At 56.0% G+C, this 20,301-nt stretch overlaps 2 protein-coding genes and 1 pseudogene across 3 annotated transcripts in view; all 3 read right to left on the reverse strand.

Annotated features, from left to right (window-relative positions):
• LOC114680585 (ribosome biogenesis protein BMS1 homolog) overlaps positions 1 to 7,447 on the reverse strand; it is a 29,118-nt pseudogene extending 21,671 nt beyond the window's left edge. The window contains exon 1 of the transcript XR_013398049.1: positions 7,166 to 7,447. The product of XR_013398049.1 is annotated as a ribosome biogenesis protein BMS1 homolog (transcript). The remainder of the gene's footprint in view (positions 1 to 7,165) is intronic.
• A 246-nt stretch (positions 7,448 to 7,693) lies between these two features.
• Positions 7,694 to 9,924, reverse strand: ADIRF (adipogenesis regulatory factor). Its single transcript, XM_001087643.5, has 3 exons — positions 9,801 to 9,924; positions 8,129 to 8,191; positions 7,694 to 7,914 (listed from the first exon to the last, which is right to left on the reverse strand). The coding sequence occupies exons 1-3, from the start codon at positions 9,859 to 9,861 to the stop codon at positions 7,808 to 7,810; spliced, it is 231 nt and encodes a 76-aa protein (XP_001087643.3). The 5' UTR covers positions 9,862 to 9,924; the 3' UTR covers positions 7,694 to 7,807.
• A 5,327-nt stretch (positions 9,925 to 15,251) lies between these two features.
• On the reverse strand, positions 15,252 to 19,862 carry SNCG (synuclein gamma). The gene is given in 5 exon segments (NM_001266560.1): positions 15,252 to 15,420; positions 15,702 to 15,773; positions 18,256 to 18,383; positions 18,704 to 18,745; positions 19,574 to 19,862. Coding segments are annotated over 5 exon segments (384 nt in total). The 5' UTR covers positions 19,695 to 19,862; the 3' UTR covers positions 15,252 to 15,399.
• Positions 19,863 to 20,301: the final 439 nt, after the last annotated feature.

Consider the following 20,301-nt stretch of genomic DNA (forward strand, 5'->3'; position numbering starts at 1 on the left):
TTTTTTTCTTTGGAGATGGATTCTCACTCTGTCACCCAGGCTGGAGTGCAGTGGCACAGTCTCGGCTCACTGCAACCTCCGCTTCCTGGGTTCGAGTGATTCTCCTGCCTCAGCCTCACAAGTAGCTGGGAACACAGGCACGTGCCACCACACCTGGCTAATTTTTGTATTTTTAGTAGAGGCGGGGGGTTTCACCATGTTGACCAGGCTGGTCTCGAACTCCTGACTTCGTGATCCGCCTGCCTCGGCCTCCCAAAGTGCTGGGATTACAGGCGTGAGCCATTGCACCCAGCCCATCCTCTCTTTTTTACAGAAAGGACAGCATACCATAGATATGTATTTCTGCCCTTCCCTTTTTTCTAGTCAACGGTAAAAACATACTCTTTTTAAATATAGAAAAAGAATAGTCAACATTCCAACATGAATTTTAGGAAGAAGAGAAGACACTTAATAAACAACAGCTGTTATGAAGGAAGACTAAAGCAGTTGCCAGAACTCTGAGAGGAGATGGCCAGACAGCAAGAGCAGGCAGAAGAGAAATATATCTCAGAAATGAATAGAAGAAAAAAGACTAAACAAACAATGGCAGATAAGCACAAGAAGGCAGATGCCACAGTAGATGCCTACAGAACAGAAATGGAAAACGTAAAGAAAAAAAGGAATTATATGAAAAAGATACACAGTATTTGGGAGACAACAGCAGATATGGAAAGTAGGAAGAAAAGAACTTCATAATGACACTTGGAATTCCCAAAAAAGAAAGCTGAGCAATGGAACAGAGCAAATATTTTAAAACACAATTAAGCAGGAGCTGGGCACAGTGGTGCACGCCTATAGTCCTAGCTACTCCAGAGGATGAGGCAGGAGGATCACTTGAGCCCAGGAGTTCAAGGCCATAGTGTGCTATGTTCGTACCTGTGAACAGCCACTGCACTCCTGCCTGGGCAACACAAGGAGACCTCATCTCTAAAAAAAAAAAAAAAAAAAAAAAAAAAAAAAGACAAAGGATAACAAGTGTTGGTGAGAATGTGGAGAAAAGGGAACCCTCGTACACTATTAGTGGAAATGCAAATTGATATAGCCATTATGAAAAACACTATGGAAGGCCGGGCATGGTGGCTCACACCTGTAATCCCAGCACTTTCGGAGGCCAAGATGGGCAGATCACGAGGTCAGAAGTTCGAGACCAGTCTGGCCAACATAGTGAAACCCCACCTCTACTTAAAAAAAAAAAAATTAGCCGGGTGTGGTGGTGTGTGCCTGTCATCCCAGCTACTTGGAAGGCTGAGGCAGGAGAATTGCATGAACTCAGGAGGCATAGGTTGCAGTGAGCTGAGATCGTGCCACTGCACTCCAGCCTGGACAACAGTGCAAGACTCCATCTAAAAAAAAAAAAGAAAGAAAGAAAAACACTACGGAGATTCCTGAAAAAATTAAATATAGAGCTAACTTATGATCCAACAATCTGTCTTCTGGGTAGATATGTATATATACACATACACACACATGCACAGGTACATATATGCACACACACACATATGTATGTACACATATGTATACACTTTTTTTTTTTTCTGAGATAGGATCTCACTCTGCCACTCAGGCTGGGAGCACAGTGGCGCAATCATGGCTTACTGCACCCTCCAACTCCTGGGCTGAAGGGATCCTCCCACTTTAACCTTCTTAGTAGTTGGGACTACAGGTGTGCACCACCACACCTGGATACTTTTCCTATTTTTTTGTAGAGATCGGGTATCACTATGTCACCCAGTCTGATTTGAAACTCCTGAGTTCAAGCTATCCTCCCACCCCAGCCTCCCAAAGTGCTGGGATTACAGGCCTGAGCTACCACGCCCAGCCTTGAATTAGTATTCAAAGGGCAAGCTGCACACCAGGGAACATTGAACCAGAACAATAATCACTGAGACAAACTCTAGAAAAATTATTGTACTTCAAACATAAAGAAAGAGAGCAAGCCAGAAATATCATGTTGCTTATTAGAAATTCCTGTGGCACTCTGGACACAGTGGCTCACGCCCGTAATCCCAGTGCTGTGGGGAGACCAAGGAGGGAGGATCGCTTGAGCCCAGGAGTTTGACATCAGCCTGGACAACATGGTGAGACTCCATCTCTACAAAAACAAAATTTTTTAATTAGCTGAGCGTGGTGGCACACACCTGTAATCCCAGCTACTTGGGAGGCTGAGGTAGGAGGATCGCTTGAGCCCATGAGTTTGAGGCTGCAGGAAGCCATGATCAGGCCACTGCACTGTAGTCTGGGTGACAGAAGCAGACCCTCCCTGTCTCTACAAAAAAAAAAAAAAATTCCAGTAGGGGGCTGGTGCAGCGGCTCACACCTATAATCCCAGCTCTTTGTTAGGCCAAGGTGGGAGGACTGCTTGAGGCCAAGAGTTTGAGACTGGCCTGGGCAACACAGACCAGCCTGGGCAACATCTCAAAATAAGTAATAAATTTAAATTTAAATTTAAAAAAATAAATTTCAGTGGGCATCAGACATGTAGGGCCTGCTCAACCTTCTATGCCAGAAGGCAGTGCAGCCACGCCTAGAAGATACTCAAGCTGAAGAGGGAGCCACAAACCTCAAACCCAGCCAGGGAGAAAGTCTAAAGGCTACAGACTAACAATACCAACCAAACATTTAAAAATCAGAATACTGTTCACATAAGTCCTTTTTTAAAAAAAATTTTTATTTTAACTTTTTTACCTTTTTAAAAATAGAAAATGTGATACACAAAAATAGAATATAATGGGCCAGGCACGGTGGCTCCCGACTGTAATCCCAGCACTTCAGGAGGCTGAGGTGGGAGGATCACCTGAGGTCAGGAGTTCGAGACCAGCCTGGCTAACATGGTGAAACCCTGTCTCTACCAAAAATACAAAAAGTAGCCAGGCATGGTGGTGCATGCTGTAATCCCAGCTACAGGCATGCGCTGAGACAGGAGGCTGAGACAGGAGAATCGCCTGAACCCAGGAGACGGAGGTTGCAGTGAGCCAACATTGTGCCATGCACTTCAGCCCAGGCAACAGAGTGAGACTCTGTCTCAAAAAAAAAAAAAAAAAAAAAAAAAAAAAAAAATATATATATATATATATATGAACCCTCATGGACCCATTACCCAGCTATAAAAATTATTAACTCAAGTACCAGATGTCTTGTCTCTGTAAACATTTATCATCTGTAACTATTTCATTCTTGAGAAGACTCTGGGCTGGGCGCGGTGGCTCACGCCTGTAATTCCAGCACTTAGGAAGGCTAAGGTGGATGGATCACCTAAGATCAGGCATTGGAGACCAGCCTGGCCAAGATGGTGAAACCCCGTCTCTGCTAAAAATACAAAAATTAGCCAGGCGAAGCGGCAGGCACCTGTAATCCCAGCTATCCCGGAAGCTGAGGCAGGAGAATCACTGGAACCTGGGAGGCAGAGGTTGCAGTGAGCCGAGACGGCACCGTTGTGCTCCAGCCTGGGCAACAGGAGTGATACTCCGTCTCACAGTAAAAAAAAAAAAAAAAAAAAGAGAGAGAAGACTCTGCAGGACTAATTCTAACCAACCAAGAGACAGCAGAAAATATTCAGTCGCAGGAATGGCAAACAGCTTTTAATATCTTCAATTGCAGATCCAAGACAAAAACAAAGGTGTGGTTCAGGGCTAAGGAATGGAATGCGAATCTACGTGCTTTCACAGTGTAGAAATGGGACAAACAGCATTTTTTAAAAAGGAGGGGGGAGGGAGAGAAGGGGAGAGGAGGTGAAAGTGGAAGAATCTGCACCCTGCCTCATGCGTAGTCTGATGGGGGTCAAAGCTGAGAACTCCAGGGGTAGATGTTTGGGAGATTAAATACAAAGAAGCTCGTCCTACGGACTGAAAATGGGGATGAAGAAGAGGAGGGAAGAAGGAACACCGTCCAGAAAGAATGGTTTAAGGGAACACCTCCACCCGAAAATGCAGTTATTTGTAAGTGGAACCACAATGTAATATTAGTGACTGTGTGTTGGGCTAGATGGGGAACTGGAATTTGGAGAATTAGGAATTATTTGTGGCACTGCTAATGGAAGAACTGATCTCCGGAGAGTTGACTGACACCCAATAAGTGTAGTGTAGCCACAGTCCTTCCTCCTCAGCCAGTCTGGGCTGCACTTGCTCCATGAACCTGGTAGAGACAAGCCTGGGCAGTATAAGCTCCCAAGGGTTTCTCTGGTGAAGCTGTCCTCACAGGGTTAACAAGCATTCTACACAGAAATATAGTGATAATTAAGCATTAGCAGCTATAATTAAGCATTAATGAGGCTGTGCTTTGACTAAATTCCTTCTATGGAACTTCCCATGGCACTGGATACTGACCATCTGCATCCCCACTGTTCCTACAGTTCGGCTTTCTGATGTTAGAATCATATGCTTTCGTTTAGGAATTGCTTAAAACTTTTTTTTTTGTTTGTTTTTTCAGTTTTTTTTTTTTTTCCCAAGACAGTCTCACTCTGTCACCCAGGCTAGAGAGTGCAGCGGCACGATCTCGGCTCACTGCAACCTCCACCTCCCAGGTTCAAGCGATTCTCCTGCCTCAGCCTCCCGAGTAGCTGGGATTACAGGCGCACACCACCACACCCAGCTAATTTTTGTATTTTTAGTAGAGACATGGTTTCACTATGTGGCCAGGCTGGCCTCAAACTCCTAACGTCAGATGATCCACCCACCTTGGCCTTCAAAGTACTGGGACTACAGGAGGGAGCCACCGCACCCAACCTAAAATGTTTTTCAGATTCCAAATTCCAGTGAAACAAGTGACCCCAACCAGTTCGAACAGCCCAGAAGAACTTAATCATCATGAGAACAGGGTTTTTTCATCTCCCGAGCCCCATGACTTCACTCTGCACTCTTGAACCTATCAAAAATCTCCACATTTTGGCTTGTTCGAAAACTCTTACGAAACCTAGCCCCAAACTTCTCGGAGAGAGATTTGAGGTTTTCTCCCATCTTGTCTGGTAGCCCTGCAATTAAACCTCTTTCTTCTGCTGCAAACCGGTGTTTTGGGTGTATGGACTTGCCCTGCAATCAGGCAAAGGACCTATTACAGAGACACTGGCTGTGTACCCTCCGTGTCCCAGACATGGTCCAAAAGCAAGTCCCACCTGGCCCTGCCCTCCAGGGCTCCTAGTGTTGGGGGAGCAGAGGCACACAGGAACAGGCAATTGCACAGTGCCACGGGAGTGCCAGCTCCATGGGGCTGGGGCAATGTGGAAGGGGCTGCATTGCAGAAATGGCTCCATGGTGAACCTGAAAATGAGAAGTCACTGTCATCCAGCAGGAGAACAAAAGGATGGTCCTCCATGCATTCATTTAGCCAGTGCTGCCTGAGCACCGCGGAAGGCACTGGGCATACACTAAAAAGGAGAAAGGACTGGTTATAGCCCCATGAACCACCACCATGGAGAAGCACACATGAAGGCAACGGATTAATTCACTGTGACTGTAAAAAGGAGGTACAGGGGGTATGAGAATGTGTCACTAGGGACCTGATGCATCGCGTGTGTGTGCGCGTGCGCGCACACCCAAGGCCACTGAGACCTGACGTTTGGAAGAGCAATAGGCAAGGGTGATTTATGGAGAGTATGCCAGGCAGAAAACGCAGCAGGTGTGAAGATACCGAGGCAGCAGAAGCATGATGGGAAGGTCAAGGTGGCTGAGGTGGACAGGGAGAGGGTGTTGTGGGAACAGGCTGGAGGTCTGGGAGGCTCTGCCCTAATCAGCAGGTGGGCTTTTCCTCGGGCTTGTTCCTCCTGCGGTTGCAAGTAGCTGGTTCTAGGGATCCTTTCCTGCCACAAGATGTCCAGTGGAAGACGAAGGGCGGCGTGTGTGTGTGTGTGTGTGTGTGTGTGTGTGTGTGTGTTTTCCTGAGACAGTGTCTCATTCTGTTGCCCAGACTGAGTGCAGCCGCCCTCGACCTCCCGGGCTCAAGCCATTCTCCCATCTCGGCCTCCCAAAGTGCTGGGATTACAGGCTGAGCCACCATGCCCTGCCTTCAAGGCAAGGAAAGTCTTTTCTAGAAGAACTCTGGCCTCAGGCCTCACCTCTCTCCTTGGCCGCACCTGGGTCAGCTTAAGGGGCTCACTCACAAGGAGAATAGGTGAAAAGTCCCTTGGGATTCATCCCTGCGTCACATGGGAATGATGCACACCAGAAGGATGCCGGGCTCTGCCAGTCCAGCCCCACCAGCCTCCTGGAGTGGCCCCGAGGCGCGCTCTCCAGGCCCTGGGACCTGCTCCTGGAGGCGGGGGCTCCTGGAAGCGACCCCGACACTGCTCCAGGTGTCTCTTCAAGGACTTTCCCACGTTTTACAAAGAAACCTTTTGGGGACAGTCAACAACAAGTAACCGGTCGTGGAACTGTGGCAGCCCTGGGGTGAGGGTGAGAGACCCGTGCTCCGCGCCGGAGATCTCAGACTGGAGAAGGGAACGATCTCCTACGCAGACCTGCACTGCAGCACCTGGGCTGGCAGCCAGACTGGGGACATCGTCCCCTGCTGGGAGGCCAGAGAAGGCAGGGAGCGCGCCTTGAGTCCGCTGGCTGAATCTCCCCAGAACTGGAAAGCACCGCCTAGTCGGTACCTTTGAACTGAAACGCAAAGCCCACGGGCGCGCAGTCCGGAGAGGAGGCGATTGCGGGTGGAGGTAGTGCCAGGGTAAGGACGTGGAGCGGGTGGACAAGAACCGCTAGGGGACCGCTGGGGCGTAAACGGGCTTTGGGAGGAAGGGGCCGCAGCAGCCTGCGCCCCACCCCAGGGCCGGGCCTCATCCGGCGCTCAACCAGTGCCACGTTGAGTCACCTACCGGCAGGGCATACTCCGTACCGGGGCCGCGCGCGTTAAGTGCCGGGGGATGTTGGCAACCCCAGTCCATCCGGGACCCGCCCAACAAAACCGTTCAGGGCTGGAGGTTACCAGTTTGTACCGAAGGGAAGCGGTGTGGAAGGGAGGGGGGTCTCCTGCACGCTGGCGCAGGAGCGCACGTGCACGGCCCCCCCGTGCTTCGTTCTCACGTGCACGGCCCCGTGCCCCGAAGCCCCTCCCCGGGGAGTGTCAGGGCGGGACCCCGCCGGGCGGCAGCGCCCCACTCAACAAAGCGTCCCGCGTGCCCTGCCCCATGACTCACCGCTGGGTGGGACGGGCTCGCGGCAACCCGCGGGCCCAGACGGGGTAGCGAGGGCCGGAAGCCCGGCTCCCGACTCGGCTTAGCCCCCACGACCTCCGGCCGCCTGAAGTCCCCAGGGGCCGTGGCCCTGGGTCGTCTCCCCTGTTCCCAGCCCCTAGTCCCAGTTGGCAGAGAGAAGTTCCCGAGGCCCCCGCCCTTGCAGGGCTCCTTGCCCCGCCCAGAGCTGAGCCTTCCGAGGATCTGAGGACCGAGTCCAGTCCGGCTCCCAGGAAGGGCCGGGATCCTGGGGCAGGGAATAAGGGGCGGGGGCTGGCTCCAGAGTCGGGCGGGGGAGGGGCAGTAACAGAGATGGGGGCTGAGCCTCTCGTCTGGGAGCGTCGGGAGGCGAGTGGCGGGATGGAAAACATTCCTGAGACAGTTGGCTTGGATTTCCGAATTTGGGAAGCTAAGACTTCAGCTATGGTGGCTCTGCTCTTGGGATGGGAGGACTGGGCCCAGCTTGCGAGGAGTCATGAAGTGAACACAGGATGGGAACGTGAATTTTAATGAGGGGGCAGACCGAGGAGGTGGCGGATGCCCGGAGGTCTGGGCCAGGCTCTGCTGGATGGCGCCTGGAGGGGGGTCACCCAAGTCTCCCTGCTGTTATTTCAGGAGGCCGAATTTTTTCCCGATCCCAGAGAAGGTGTCAGAGGCCTGGCTAGCAGTCTTGTCGATGGTTTCCTGGGTGGTCTTGGCCAGCTGGTCCATGGCTGGGGAAGGGCAGGAGAGAGGGCAGGTCAGGCAGGGCCCTGGGAACCAGTGCACGTAGGTTTAGCCTGGCCTGGGTCTCCCAAGGGACCTGCTTGGGGCATTGTGCACAGAGGGCTCTGCATAGGAGAGGATGTGCCTGGGCCCCGGGCCGGGGTGGGGCGGGGCAGTGGGAGGTGTGCTGGGGTTGCCCGCCTCCCTCCAGCCCCACCAGACCTTTCTGCCCCGCCTCTGTGGCCTGATCCACCACTTGCTGAGCTGCTGCTCCGGCCGCTGACACTGGAACAGAGAGATGCGGCTTTTAGCCCCTGTTGAGGCACCACTGACCACAGGTACCCCACCATTGCCATGCCCCTCATGTGTTCTCCAGAATATTCGGTGGTACAGGTCCAAGGGATGGATGCCATGGAGATGAAGTCCCTGGCCCAGGGCCGCCCAGCCCGAGGGTCAGGATCCCTTTCCATGCCTCTGGGATGTTTTTGTTGATTTCTAACTCTGAGCTCCTCCTCTGTGGGGGAGGAGCTTCCCTTTCCATCTCCAGGGCTGCTGAGAAAATGTTGGACAGAGGAAGGAAGGCAGGGCAGGGCCAGGGTGCAGCTAGCATCTGGACTGTTGGCTAATGCTGGGCATAGCCCAGAAGACCCCTGCCCCCTTTTACAGCTTCTCGGCTAGAAGCCTGGCCCAGATGCCTGAATTCCCACCTTTCATGCACTTGGCCCTGGGGCTTGGACTTTTGCCAGGTTCTCACTGCCTCCTCCCTCCTTTGGCCTGCCCGGGACGGCACACAAGCAAAGCCAGTGCCTCTGTGGACAGGCAGCTCAAGGCATTAGGAGACAAGCGCAGGAAGGAGGCAAAACTTCCAAAGCCGGCCATCTCCTCTGGACCACATTTCCGCCTGCCAGGAATGGAGTCACCAGCCCCTGGTGGGCTGACAGGTGGCTCCGGCCTGCAGAGCGGTAAGTCGTCCCTGCTGCTGAACAGGAAAGGGCCTGCCTTATCCAGACCCCATCCTTCGGAGAGGGTTAGTGAGGCAAGTGTGCTGAGAGGCCCCTGGGAACCTCCTCTCGATTTAACCCATCAGAAAGCAGCCCATCCTTTGCACCCAGCTCTCAAATGGAAAAGTGAAGCCCAGAAGGAAAGAAGCTGACACGGAGGCTTCTTTGGTAGCATTTTAGTCTCAAGGGAAGAACTGTGGGCCTCCCCTGGGGCACTGGTGAAGGAAGGGGTTGGTTTGGATATTGTCTCCTGACTGGGATATGAGCAGGACTGATAAGGAACTGTAGTCCTGAGGAAGGCTGGGCTAGGTACAGGGAGAGCCCACCCAGTGAGGCAGTGGTCTCCTCATATCTCCCATGCCCCCACCGCAGCTGGGTCACCTCCAGAATAAGGAGGAGAGAGCTGGAGGTGGAGGAACTAAGGACCTTCTTTGCCAGATGGGGACTTAAAGGTAAGGCGACGATTACTTTTCGGGGTTGGGGATGGGATGGAAACAAAGCCCTTTGGGGTCTGGGGCAGCCTCTGGTGGCGGGCGCGGGTGGAGGTGATGGCGGGCCGCCCCTGGTCCTGGTCCTGGACCTGGACCTTCACCCTTGCCTGAGGCCTGGGTGGGGCCGCCCAGCGCCGGCATGTCCTCCTCTGAGGGGCTCCCGCAGTGCCCGCAGCGCGGCTCCGGCTCCTCTGGAGCCTCTGTTCCGCTGCCTCCCTCCGGGCACCATCTCTCCGCGGACTGGGGTGGGCGTCCTGCCCGCCCCTGCGTCTCAGTGGAGGACCGAGCCTTCCGAGCCAAGCTGCCGGTCCGCGAACTTGCCGACCGCGCAGACCCGCCGCTTCTGCCTGCGCGTCCACGCAGCTGCCCCTGCCTGGGCCCTAGGTCGCGCGCTGTACTCACCGGCTTCCTGGGTGGTCCCCTCCACCTGTTGCTTCAGGTCCTGCAAGCCCTTGCTGGCCATAGCTTCGGGGAATCTGTGGAGTCGTCAAGAGCAGCCGGAGCGACGTTGGATCCAGCCCAGAGTGGCGCTGCCAAGTGCCAGCTCCGGTTTTTAAGGCGCCCCAGGGCCGGCCTGCCCCGCGTAGGGGAGAGGACGCGGGGCGGTTCCCGTCATACAGGCTCCGGGGAGTGGCCGGGCCCTGCTCCAGAGTCCGCAGGCCAGGGAGCACATCCTGACCTAAGACGGGCCGCCGTGGGAAAGGGGCAGAGGGAACCAGGGACCGAAGAGGGGTTAGGACAGGGGTCCAGAGAGGAGCTGGGGGCAGGAGAAGGGCGCACAGCTCCTCCCAGCTCATCAGCCCCAGCCCTCCCTTTCTTATCTTGGGCGTGAGCACTGGGTCAGCTCCAGGGCAGGAGCTCAGGGCTGGTGTTGACATTAATGACAGCAGCGGTCTTTTACTGAGCATTTGTCTTGTGCCAGGCGCTGCCTAACACTCTGCAGTCTCTTGTATAATCTTTACAACCACCTCCTGAAATGGGTATTTTTATTAATAGCATCAGTGTATAGGAGGAAACTGAGGCAGCGAGGTCAGCCTCACCCAAACTCACGTGGCAGGGACTTGGATCCTCGAATCTGCCTAGGTGCCTGTCAACCCTAGGGCTCTGGCAACATCAGAGCCCCCAGCCCCAAACACCTGCAGGGGCACTGCTGACTGGCTCTCTGCCTGTAGCCACTGAAATCCAGTGGATGCAGACGGAGAGGGCCTGGTAAATCCTTCCCCTGAGAGGGCGAGACATAGGAGTGTGCACCTGCAGACCATGCAACCCCAAGGGGGAGAGGGCAGTGTGCCTGTGCAGCCCAGGCAAGGAGACTGCCATCAGTCACTGAAGCCTGAGGAAGCTGGGCAGAAAGCATGGCTCAGGGAGGGCAGGAATAAGCTTGGGCCTTTCAGGTCACCTTTCCTGAGATGGGGCAGGCAAGGCTCTAGGGTACAACTTGTGACTGTTAGGAGGGGACTTAGGGATCTGGGCCAGAGTGGAGAAGGTCATCCCTGGGGGCAGCAAAATAGCCTGTGAGATACATTCCCCTGGCATACAAGGGGGCGCAGGTCAGGCCCCACCAAGCTGGGTGTACTCCCATTCCAGAGTCGGTCTTCAGGACCTGGAGACCAGTGCTCACCCACCCTGCCTCTCTGGGTCTCTCTAACGCTTCCTGTCTGGGGCTGTTTCTTGCACCTCTGGTGGCGTCTCCCCTATTCTGGAGCGCTGGAAAGCCCCTATTATTACAGGCACCTAGGCGCTGGAAAACCCAGGCCCGGTCTGCTGGCACATACCCTGCTTCTAGTGGTGCAGGGTCAGCCCCTAGAGGGAGGTGTCTGGATGTGCACCTGTACACACACACACACACACACGCTGGGTATGGATTGATGGAGATAAAGTCAATCCTGGGCAAAGGGAAGAGGCAAGCCATGAGATTAGGTGGAGGAAAGGGGAGGGAGCGGGTCTCAGGCAAAACAAAGTGGCAACAAGAGTCCTCCCAGCCCCCGCCCCTCCTCGACCAGAGCCTGGCCTTGCCCTGGGAGTGGCCAGATCGATGCCTGGGGCACTCTGGGGAGCCCAGCTCAGCCCTGCCCTGCCTGGCCAGCCGCAGCCCTGCCAGCCCTCCTGAATCCCACCAGTAGTGTCCAATAGCCAGGCACGCCTTTGAGCACTCCAGTTTATCACAGGCTGCTGGTGCCACTGGGTTCTGGGTCCCATGGGCAATGAGCTGTGAACTGGACAGGAAGGGAGCAGGCTCTGTGGGGAGAGACAGCCAGTCCCCAGCAGATGATGGTAGTGATAGCTCCGTGTGGCCTTAGTGGCAGGCACTGCAGTCAAACCTCCTGGGTTCATATACTCTTAGAGCAAGCCCCTCACCTCTCTGAGCCTCAGCGTCCCCATTACATCACAGCATCTCCCCAAAGTGTGTTTGTGAAGATTAAATGGGCTGAAGGGTGCCCAGCACTCGGCAGCAGTGGACTTTGTAAGAGGGTCCAGGGCACCGGGGCTTCTCAGACAAGGGCAGGCAGAAGGAGGAAGCACATTACCAAATTACCATTGCCCCCCCCACCCCCATTTGCTGTGGTGTCACTTTTTTTTTTCCGTTTTTTCTTTTTGGAGACAGAGTTTTGCTCTTGTCGCCCAGGCTGGAGTGCAATGGCAGGATCTCAACTCACTGCAACCTCTGCCTTCCAAGTTCAAGCGGTTCTGCCTCAGCCTCCTGAGTAGCTGGGATTATAGGTGTGCACCACCATGCCCAGCTAATTTGTGATTTCACTTTCTGCAGTTTCAGTTACCCATTGTTGGGGCTCAGAAACCAATACCCCAATATATAGTGCTGTGACATTCTGAACTGAAGAAGCCTTAAGGTCTCTCCGACCAGGCTCCCCCAGGCCCCTCAACCCTTTGTCTCTTCCAAATCATACGGTGAAGTTGTTCCGTGAAGTCCCTCATCTGCCTAAAGTCTGGACCCACCAAAGAAGAAAACGATGACCCCTGGTCCCTTCCCAGAGTTTTCTCTGACTGAACTCATGTCACAGGGAGAAAGACTGAAGCCTGCTCACACACCTGGACAGGTTTTGCAAACCGTTGTCTGCTGTGTGAGCCCAACAGACTTTGTTCCAGGCCACCGTGTGTTCTTCAAACCCACTGAATTCCCCTGAAAATCATTTACTGGCCCCCTGAAATCACCCGCACTTCCCCATTGCATCTGTACCCCATTTCGTGGTGGGGCAGTCACTCTGATTTCCCCCATGCATGCTAGTGAATGTGTATTCCATTTCTAATCTGCTTTTATGAGCTGACTTTTCAGTGACCCTTCAGATAAGGGAAAGTTTTCCCTTGGCCCCTGCATCGCAATTGGTAAGGTCCAAAATGTCAAATGGAAAATTCCAGAAATAGCTGGTCGTGATGGCTCACGCCTGTAATCCCAGCACTTTGGGAAACTGAGGAGGATGGATAGCTTGAGGTCAGGAGTTTGAGACCAGCCTAGCCAACATGGTGAAACCCTGTCTACTAAAAATACCAAAATTAGCCAGGCGTGGTGGTGCACACCTGTAGTCCCAGCTACTTGGGAGGCTGAGGCAGGAGAATCACTTGAACCCGGGAGGCGGAGGTTGCAGTGAGCAGAGATCACACCACTATTCCAGCCTGGATGACAGAGTGAGACTCCGTCTCAAAAAAAAAAGAAATAAAAAGAAAATTCTAGAAATAAACAATTCATGTTTTAAATAACTTTTATTACAGTATATTGTTATAATTGTTCCATTTTCTTATTGGTTATTGTTAGTCTCTTACTGTGCCTAATGTATAAACTTCATCATAGCGAAGCACATGTGTATGTGTAGGAAGACACATTATATGTAGGCTACCTTGGTACTATCTGGGGTTGCAGGCAGCTGGAAACATCTTGGGTGTATCCTAGTGGATAAGGGGAGTTGACTGTGCTCCCGCAGGGAGGTCAAAAGCAGCCTCACAGGGTGCAGAGCACATGAGGGTTCAAAGGCAAAGAGCACTGCCAGTGCCCATGGCTGGGAAGGGGCTTCCTGGTGATGTTGGTCATTTGAGTCCAGGAACAAGCCCTGAGTGTATGTGAGAGGGGGTCGTGGGGGTGCTGTGGTAGGGGCAGCAGGGACCCCTCTGGGCTCCTCCAGCAGAGGCAGAGGGCGCTGGAGCCTGGGGAAGGCTGTCGCTGGGAGCCTGGCATAGGTGCCCTCTCCCTCACCCCTATCAGCTGACCAGCCTTGCTTCTCCTTGCTTTCTTCACAGCCCAGAGGACTCTCGGGCACACCCAGGCCCCAGGTGGCCTCCTCCTGGGGTTCATACACGCCTGCTTATGTGCACATGTCTGGACTGGGGAGCAGGAACAGCCCTGACTGCCCTGAGCTGCTTCCAGACCCTTCATGCCTGCCCGTGGCAGGGTTTGGGGGTGTGGAGACCAGCAGCCCCCTGCTCCATTCTGCCTCCTCAGTGGATGCCCATGGCCAGACAGTAGATACAGCCTGGCTCAGCTGGGTCTGACTGGGCTCCCAGCCTCCTGGGCTGCCCTTGAATCCACTGCAGAGGCTGGATGGGGAGGTGGTGTGGACAGGGCAGTGTCTGAAGTCACATGTGGACAGACTCAAGCTCTCGCCCCAACACCCAGGCCTGAAGGCCTGGGGCAAGCCACTGAAATGCTCTGAGCCCAAACTCAGATGAAATGCATCTGAGTATCAAAGGGGAAGGCGGGATGTCGAGGGAACTCTGGTCTGAACAAGCCTGCCCGGCATGCAAGGTTTCAAAACAATGCAGGGCCTGCTGGCCAGTGGCTTATATGAAGGGCTTGCTTAGAGTGGGCTGGGCAAACAGCCCTTCGTGTAGGCCACTGGCCAGCAGGCCCTTGTTGTTTTGAAACCTTGGATTGGGGGAATCCACCGTAAGCACCTTGGGGCCCATGCAGCCATAGCAGGGCTGGGGAGCCACCTGGGCTTCTGCCGGGACCTGTGCTTCTCAGCAAAACCTGGATCTACAGCTCCAACCTGAGAGGTTTGTTCTGAGGATTAAATAAGGTGAAGTGCTCACAACAGTGCCCAGGCAACGCCTGCGAGGAACTCAGCCGCTGTTGCTTTTCACCACTTTTCTTTCAAGGTGCAGCCTCGTGCATCTCCGCTGTTGTGTTTTTAGTGGCACGTGGCAGGCTTCTGGGTGTAGCAGGGGTGCAAGGGGTACCCAGTTCCAGGTCCAGTGGGGAGCATGAGACTGGGTGGGGCCAGGTGGGAGGCGCCACAGGGTCACCTCCTGTCTCTCCTGGGATCCTCACTGGGTTTAGACTTCTCCATCTTTGAAAGTTATCGTCTGCCCCAGGGAGGATGTTAGGTGGCCCTGTTCCTCATGCGACCCTGGAGCCCAGGCCGCACATGGAGGGAAGACCCAGGAGCCTGTCTTCACCTCCTGCTGATAGTGGGTTCCTCAGGGATGCAGAGCAGGCAGGCGGGGGCTACTCTGAGGCTGAGCTAAGCTGTCCTGTGGATGGGATTGTGAGTCCTGTCGAATGTCTTGGGGAGCTGAAGGCAGTGCTGCCTCCTCCATGTTAAAGGCAATGGGTGGGTTGGGGGTGTTGCTGAAGGCAGCGCCTGCTCTCACAGGTCCCATGAATGCCGTGTGTGTGTCCCTGTAGGATACTTGGTCCTATCAACAGGCTGAACCCGCTCCTGTTCCTGGGCGGACCTGGGGACCCTTCCTCAAGCTACACAGCACCCAGAGGAAGCATGGCAGGAGTGGGCTCAAGTTTTATTTGGAATCATTAAAAAAAAAACTCACAGCAGCATATGTGGGGTCAGAAGGACCAGAGGGTGGGCGGGGCCGAGGGAGGGCAGTGAGGTCGGTGCAGCAGCACAGGTGGACAGGCCAAGGGTGGCCAGGGACGAGGGCAGGAGCGTGGGCAGCCGCAGGTCACTCAAGGCGGGCACTCCTTGTGCTAGGAAGGGATGGTGTCCAAGGCAGAGAAGCGTTCCTCAGGGCGTCCGCGCTGGCCTGTAGCCCTCTAGTCTCCCCCACTCTGGGCCTGGGAGAGAGAATGACCTGCACACCCAGCTCCGGGCCCCAGCCCTAATGGGCCACCCTGAGTCGGCTGGGAAAGGTTGTCCCCTGTGCCTCATGCCTGAGGGGTCATCCGTGGGGGGACCTCCCACTCAGGTTCAGGGTTAGCCCTGCCCACAATCCCTGTGGGGGCTGCGGAAGGTCTGGTGGGCCCTGGGAGCCCAGGAGGGAAGCAGTGAGTCTGTGGGGGATGGGGTCTCTACCCAGGAACCCCCCCATGGTACACCCCAGAAGCCCAGCTCCTACCTCCTCTGCCACTTCCTCTTTCTCTTTGGCTGCCTCACCCTCCTGTTGGGGGGCAGATGGCTTCAAGTCCTCCTGTGGGGACAAAATGGGGCATGAGACCATGCAGAGAATGCAGACACCCCTAGCTGCCCTGCAACCAGGGCCTTGTCTACCCCGGCCTCAAGGAGGAGCAGAGGCCCCTCATGGCCTTATTGTACTTGGAGGGGCTGGAGGTGTTGGGGGTGTGCAGTTCAAACAATATCTGGGGCTCTGTCTGATGATGCCGAGGCCTTCCGGGGCACCAAGTACCCTGGAGCCCAGCTTCACCCCTCAAGCTGGTCCCCAGTCTCTGGGAAGCCCCTAGCTGGGCTTCATTGATGAGGAACCTGGGTGGGGTGGGGTGGAGTGGGGGTGAGAGTAGGCAGAGGCCCCTGAAGCCCCAGGTCTGACCCCACCCTCAGTAGCCCTACAAGGAAGGCCGATTGGGGTTCACATAGGGACTCTGAGGCCAGGCAGGCTTGGCATGCAGCTCAGGGCCTTGGAGCTCAAAAGTGGTGGGGTGTGTTGGCATCAGATCAGGCTTGCTCCAGGTCCACTTCAGTCGCCAGGAGCATGAGTCCCTCTCCTTGCCTCCTGGACAGGCTCTGGGCTCAGGCTGGTCAGGGCCAGCAGAGGTTACACACTCCTCTCCGACTTCCCATCTTCTTCTATCTCCTGCACTCCATGCCAGCCAGACACTTGCGTGAGAGATCATGACAGCTGGGTATGTAGGACCACACTGGTGATTGGCCTGCACTCTGGCCTCAGCACCTGCCTCTGGTGGGGGGTATCCTGTCACCTCTGTGTTGCCCCAGGGCCATCTTTTATGCCCCTTGACGGAGTGGGGCATACAAGAGCAGTGCTGTGCTGGCTGGAGTCGGCCAGGCTCTCCAGGGGCAGGGCAGGTGGCCACCTGCTGAGTCCTGCCACCCTAAGGCTGATCATGAGGCCAAGGGCATGAGCGGCTAGATAGTCCCTGCTGAGGCCTTTCACAGTTCACTGGGAGATGAGTCGTGATTGGTTTTTGGGTGTCACCAGGAAATGAGTCTCCCTTGAGGTGGCTCCAAGGGCTCACTAGCCCTGCTCCAGGATTCACTAGGAACGCCCGGGCACCCTCACCCCAGCGTCTCTTTTGCTGGGGGTGAGGAGGGAGGGGCCTCCTGGGGCTCTATGTATTCTGCCCAGGACACATGATGATGATGATGATGATGGTCACCTTCCTCTGCTGGGTGCTCACATAGACCAGGAGAATCACTTCATGGAGGTCATGGCCCTGCCTCATCACACTCCCTGCCTCATCACATCCCCAGGGAGACTGACACTCTCACCTCCATCTTGCAGATGAGGACACGGAGGCCCAAAGAGCTTCCTTCACTTCTCGAGGTCATACAACGAGGAAGGGAAACTAGGAGAGGGAGCAGCTGCCAGCTCCAAGGACATGGAGACCCTGTGCTGGCCCTGGAAGCAGACACCTGGGCATTGCCCCAAAGCCAAGAGGAGTAGGGCAGCCCCCACCCTTCCACCCACCCACTCCCAACGCAGGGGTTCTCCGTGCTGGGAGCCTCAGACTCCGCCACCTAGGAGGTCTGCAGCAGGTAGGAGAGCTGGACACTGCTCCCCCACCCCACCTCCAGGCTGGAATCCTAGCCCAGGCCAGCACCTGCACTGCCACAGGGTCTCTCATAGTACAGGCTGCTCAGGGGAATTCCAAGCTCACATGAAGTAGCCATGGGACCTTGGGCACATTAATCTCTCTGGGCCTTAGTTTCCACACCGTCTCATGGGATTTTGTGTCTATTAAATGAACTAATAAGCGTACAATGCATAAAGCAGAGCTTGCTGTGTCTCAGGTGCTGGGACAACTCACCCAGCAGACACCCATCCCTGGGGAGCGCCCCACTGCTCCTGTGCTGTCTGCTATTGGGCCGCACACACATGTGTACATTCACACACATGTACACCCACACATTCGCACACAAATGCACCCACATGCTCACTCAGCACTCGTGCACACACACATACACAAAGGCAGCTGCACAGGGTAGGGTCAGAACCAGCACTGCTTTCCCACCACCAGGGGACGCTGCTTCCCTGAGGCTCCCAGCAGGAGGCAGCTGCCCCGCCCAGCGCAGAGAGGGAGGCTGGGCCCTAGGGGCGGGGCGAGTGTGACCCAGCCCCCGGCCTGGTGACCACTGCCCGGGAGGCTGTCTGTTACCATGTGGGACCCTGTTTTCACTTATAAAATGTGGTGTCTCCTAAATGCTGACAGTCGTCCAGAAAGAGTGGTTTTGAGCCTCACTTTCCTTGTCTATGAGATGGGCCCCCAAGTCTCCTCGATGGGGTGGTTGTGGGGATTCCAGACCCGAATGCAGGTCGAACAGCAAGCATGGACCCCACCGTGCTCGGTGCTGAAACTGAAGCCAGCCCCAGCCCCCCGTCATGTTTCCTGGGGTGTGGAGTGGAGTGATGCCGCCTCTACCCAGCAGCCTCTCTGGGCCCAGGAGAGGACTGAGAGGGTCTGAGGGCCGGGGCTCACCTTGCGCACCACCCCGGAGGTGACCGCGATGTTCTCCGCCTCCTCCACGGTCTTGGCGGCCACAGTGTTGACGCTGCTCACCACAGCCTCGCTCACGGCGTTGGCCTGCTCCTTGGTCTTCTCGGCCACTGCGGGAGGACACTGACTGGCCTCCGCCCCAGCCCCCAGGCAGGCCTGCTAGAGTCAGGCTCGCAGCCCCTTACTAGGAGCTCAGAGCCCTGGCTCTGCTGGGACCCTCCCCTGCTCCCTCAGACTCCAGGGCACCTCTGATGCTGGTGGGGGTAAGGAGACACCCACCCTAGTTTAGCCTCATGATCTGCAAGGGTCTGCAGGGCTTGGGACCCCAGCTGGGGGTAAGGCAGGACTCTAGGTTTGAGCCCAAGCACTAGGATGCAGGAGCCCAAGGGGTCCCAGCCCCCATGTGTCCCCTGGCCCTGAGGCTCCTCACCTGAGGTCACGCTGTGTACAACATTCTCCTTGGTCTTGGTTCCTGGGGAGGAAATGGAGCCGTCAGCCCAGACCCCACTCCAGGTGTTGTGGGCGGTCAGGACAAACACAACAGAACAGCTGGACAAGCTGCAGGGTGGGCGGTGGGGGCCGGGGTGGGGCGGGAGTGAGGATGGTGTCTGTGGGCTGGTGGCCCCTTCAGAGGGCCTCTTCCTGCTGTGTCTGGAAGAAGTGGATGGATGGCAAGGGGACAGGACAGAAGGTGGGGGACAAGAGAGAGCAAGCCTGAGGTAGGGACACTGACTAGACCCAGGGTCCAGCCCCTGCCTGGGTGTGGCCGGGCCTCAGAAGCAGCAACAGGACCGGCCGGAGCTGAGTCATTGGTTTGACCTCCCCTTCCTCCTCCGGAGAGCGCCAGGAGAGGATGCGGGGGAGGGAACACTGAGCCTAGGTCTCATCCCCCAGCCCACCCCTTCTCTCTGGGGAGGGTGGGGATCCGTGGCCTGGCTGCAGCCGCTCCCGTGTGGAGAGGGTGGGGGCCACCTGAGCACAGGCTGCTCATAGCTTCAGGGGCTCCAGGCTCAGGGGAGGCTGGTGTGCATGGGCATGTCTTTGTGCATGCACAGACAGGTAGCCAGCCCTGTCTGCGGTCTCTGACACCCAGAGACCCCGAGAAGGCCAGAGACAAACACACATAGGTGTGCACAGGGCATCGTGGGTGCTCCAGGGTCTGGAGACCCCACCTTAATAGCCAGGGCCTCACCCCCTCCCAAAATGCCTCCCTGGGGCTGGGGAGTAAGGTCTGGCGAAGGTAACTGGGCACCTCATCCTCTGGCCACTACACTGTCCCACCCTGCCATGCCCCACTTACCCACATACATGACCCCCTCCTTGGTCTTCTCAGCTGCTTCCGTCACCCCCTGCTTGGTCTTCTCCACCGCACCCACCACGCCCTCCTTGGCGATGGAGAAGCCCTTCTTGAAGACATCCATGGTGGGTGTGCAGGGTTGGGCTGCTGCGGGCAGGACGGAGCTGGATCTCCCTGCGAGCTGCGGGCTGGAGCTGGCTCGAGTGCTGCCGCAGCGGCTGTCCCCGCTGCCTCCTATTGACGCCGATGAAATATTGATGCGGAGGCCAGCTGGAGCCCAGCCAGCCCCGCGTGCAGTGGGGGCAGGGAGGGAAGGAGGGAGGGAAGGAGGCTCGGCCTCACCTTCCTCCAGGATAGGAAGGCAGAGACCGGGCTCCCTGGGCTCCTGCTGGCTCAGCCCAGCTCCCCTGCCCCGTGCCCTCCAGGGGCTGGAGGGGGCTGGCCACCTCCCAACCCATCCCTGTCCCTCATTCATTTGCTGCCCTGCCCACCCATGGGGGCACCTCTAGCTGGGTGCTCTTGGCCCCGGGGGCGCTGTGTCTAGGCTACAACTGGACAGTCAGGCACAGAGAGGGGAGGCACCTTGGTCAATGTCCCCCAGCATCCCAGTTAGGGGTCAGGGCTCCACATAGGCCTGTCAGGTGAGAGTGGCCAACCTCCCGCAGCCTGGGCTGTGCAGCTACCCACCAGCATCCTGGATGCCGCTAGACCCTGGTTGGAGGATCTGAGGT

The sequence above is a fragment of the Macaca mulatta genome, chromosome 9 (genome assembly GCF_049350105.2).
Source record: "Macaca mulatta isolate MMU2019108-1 chromosome 9, T2T-MMU8v2.0, whole genome shotgun sequence".
Taxonomy (NCBI): domain Eukaryota; kingdom Metazoa; phylum Chordata; class Mammalia; order Primates; family Cercopithecidae; genus Macaca; species Macaca mulatta.

Coding starts and splice junctions, on each gene's coding strand:
- ADIRF (XM_001087643.5), bottom strand. CDS start 9,861: ATGGCCAGCAAGGGCTTGCAGGACCTGAAGCAACAGGTGGAGGGGACC. Junction 8,192..9,800: donor GGGGACCACCCAGGAAGCCG/GTGAGTACAGCG, acceptor TCTCTGTTCCAG/TGTCAGCGGCCGGAGCAGCA. Junction 7,915..8,128: donor CACAGAGGCGGGGCAGAAAG/GTCTGGTGGGGC, acceptor GCCCTTCCCCAG/CCATGGACCAGCTGGCCAAG.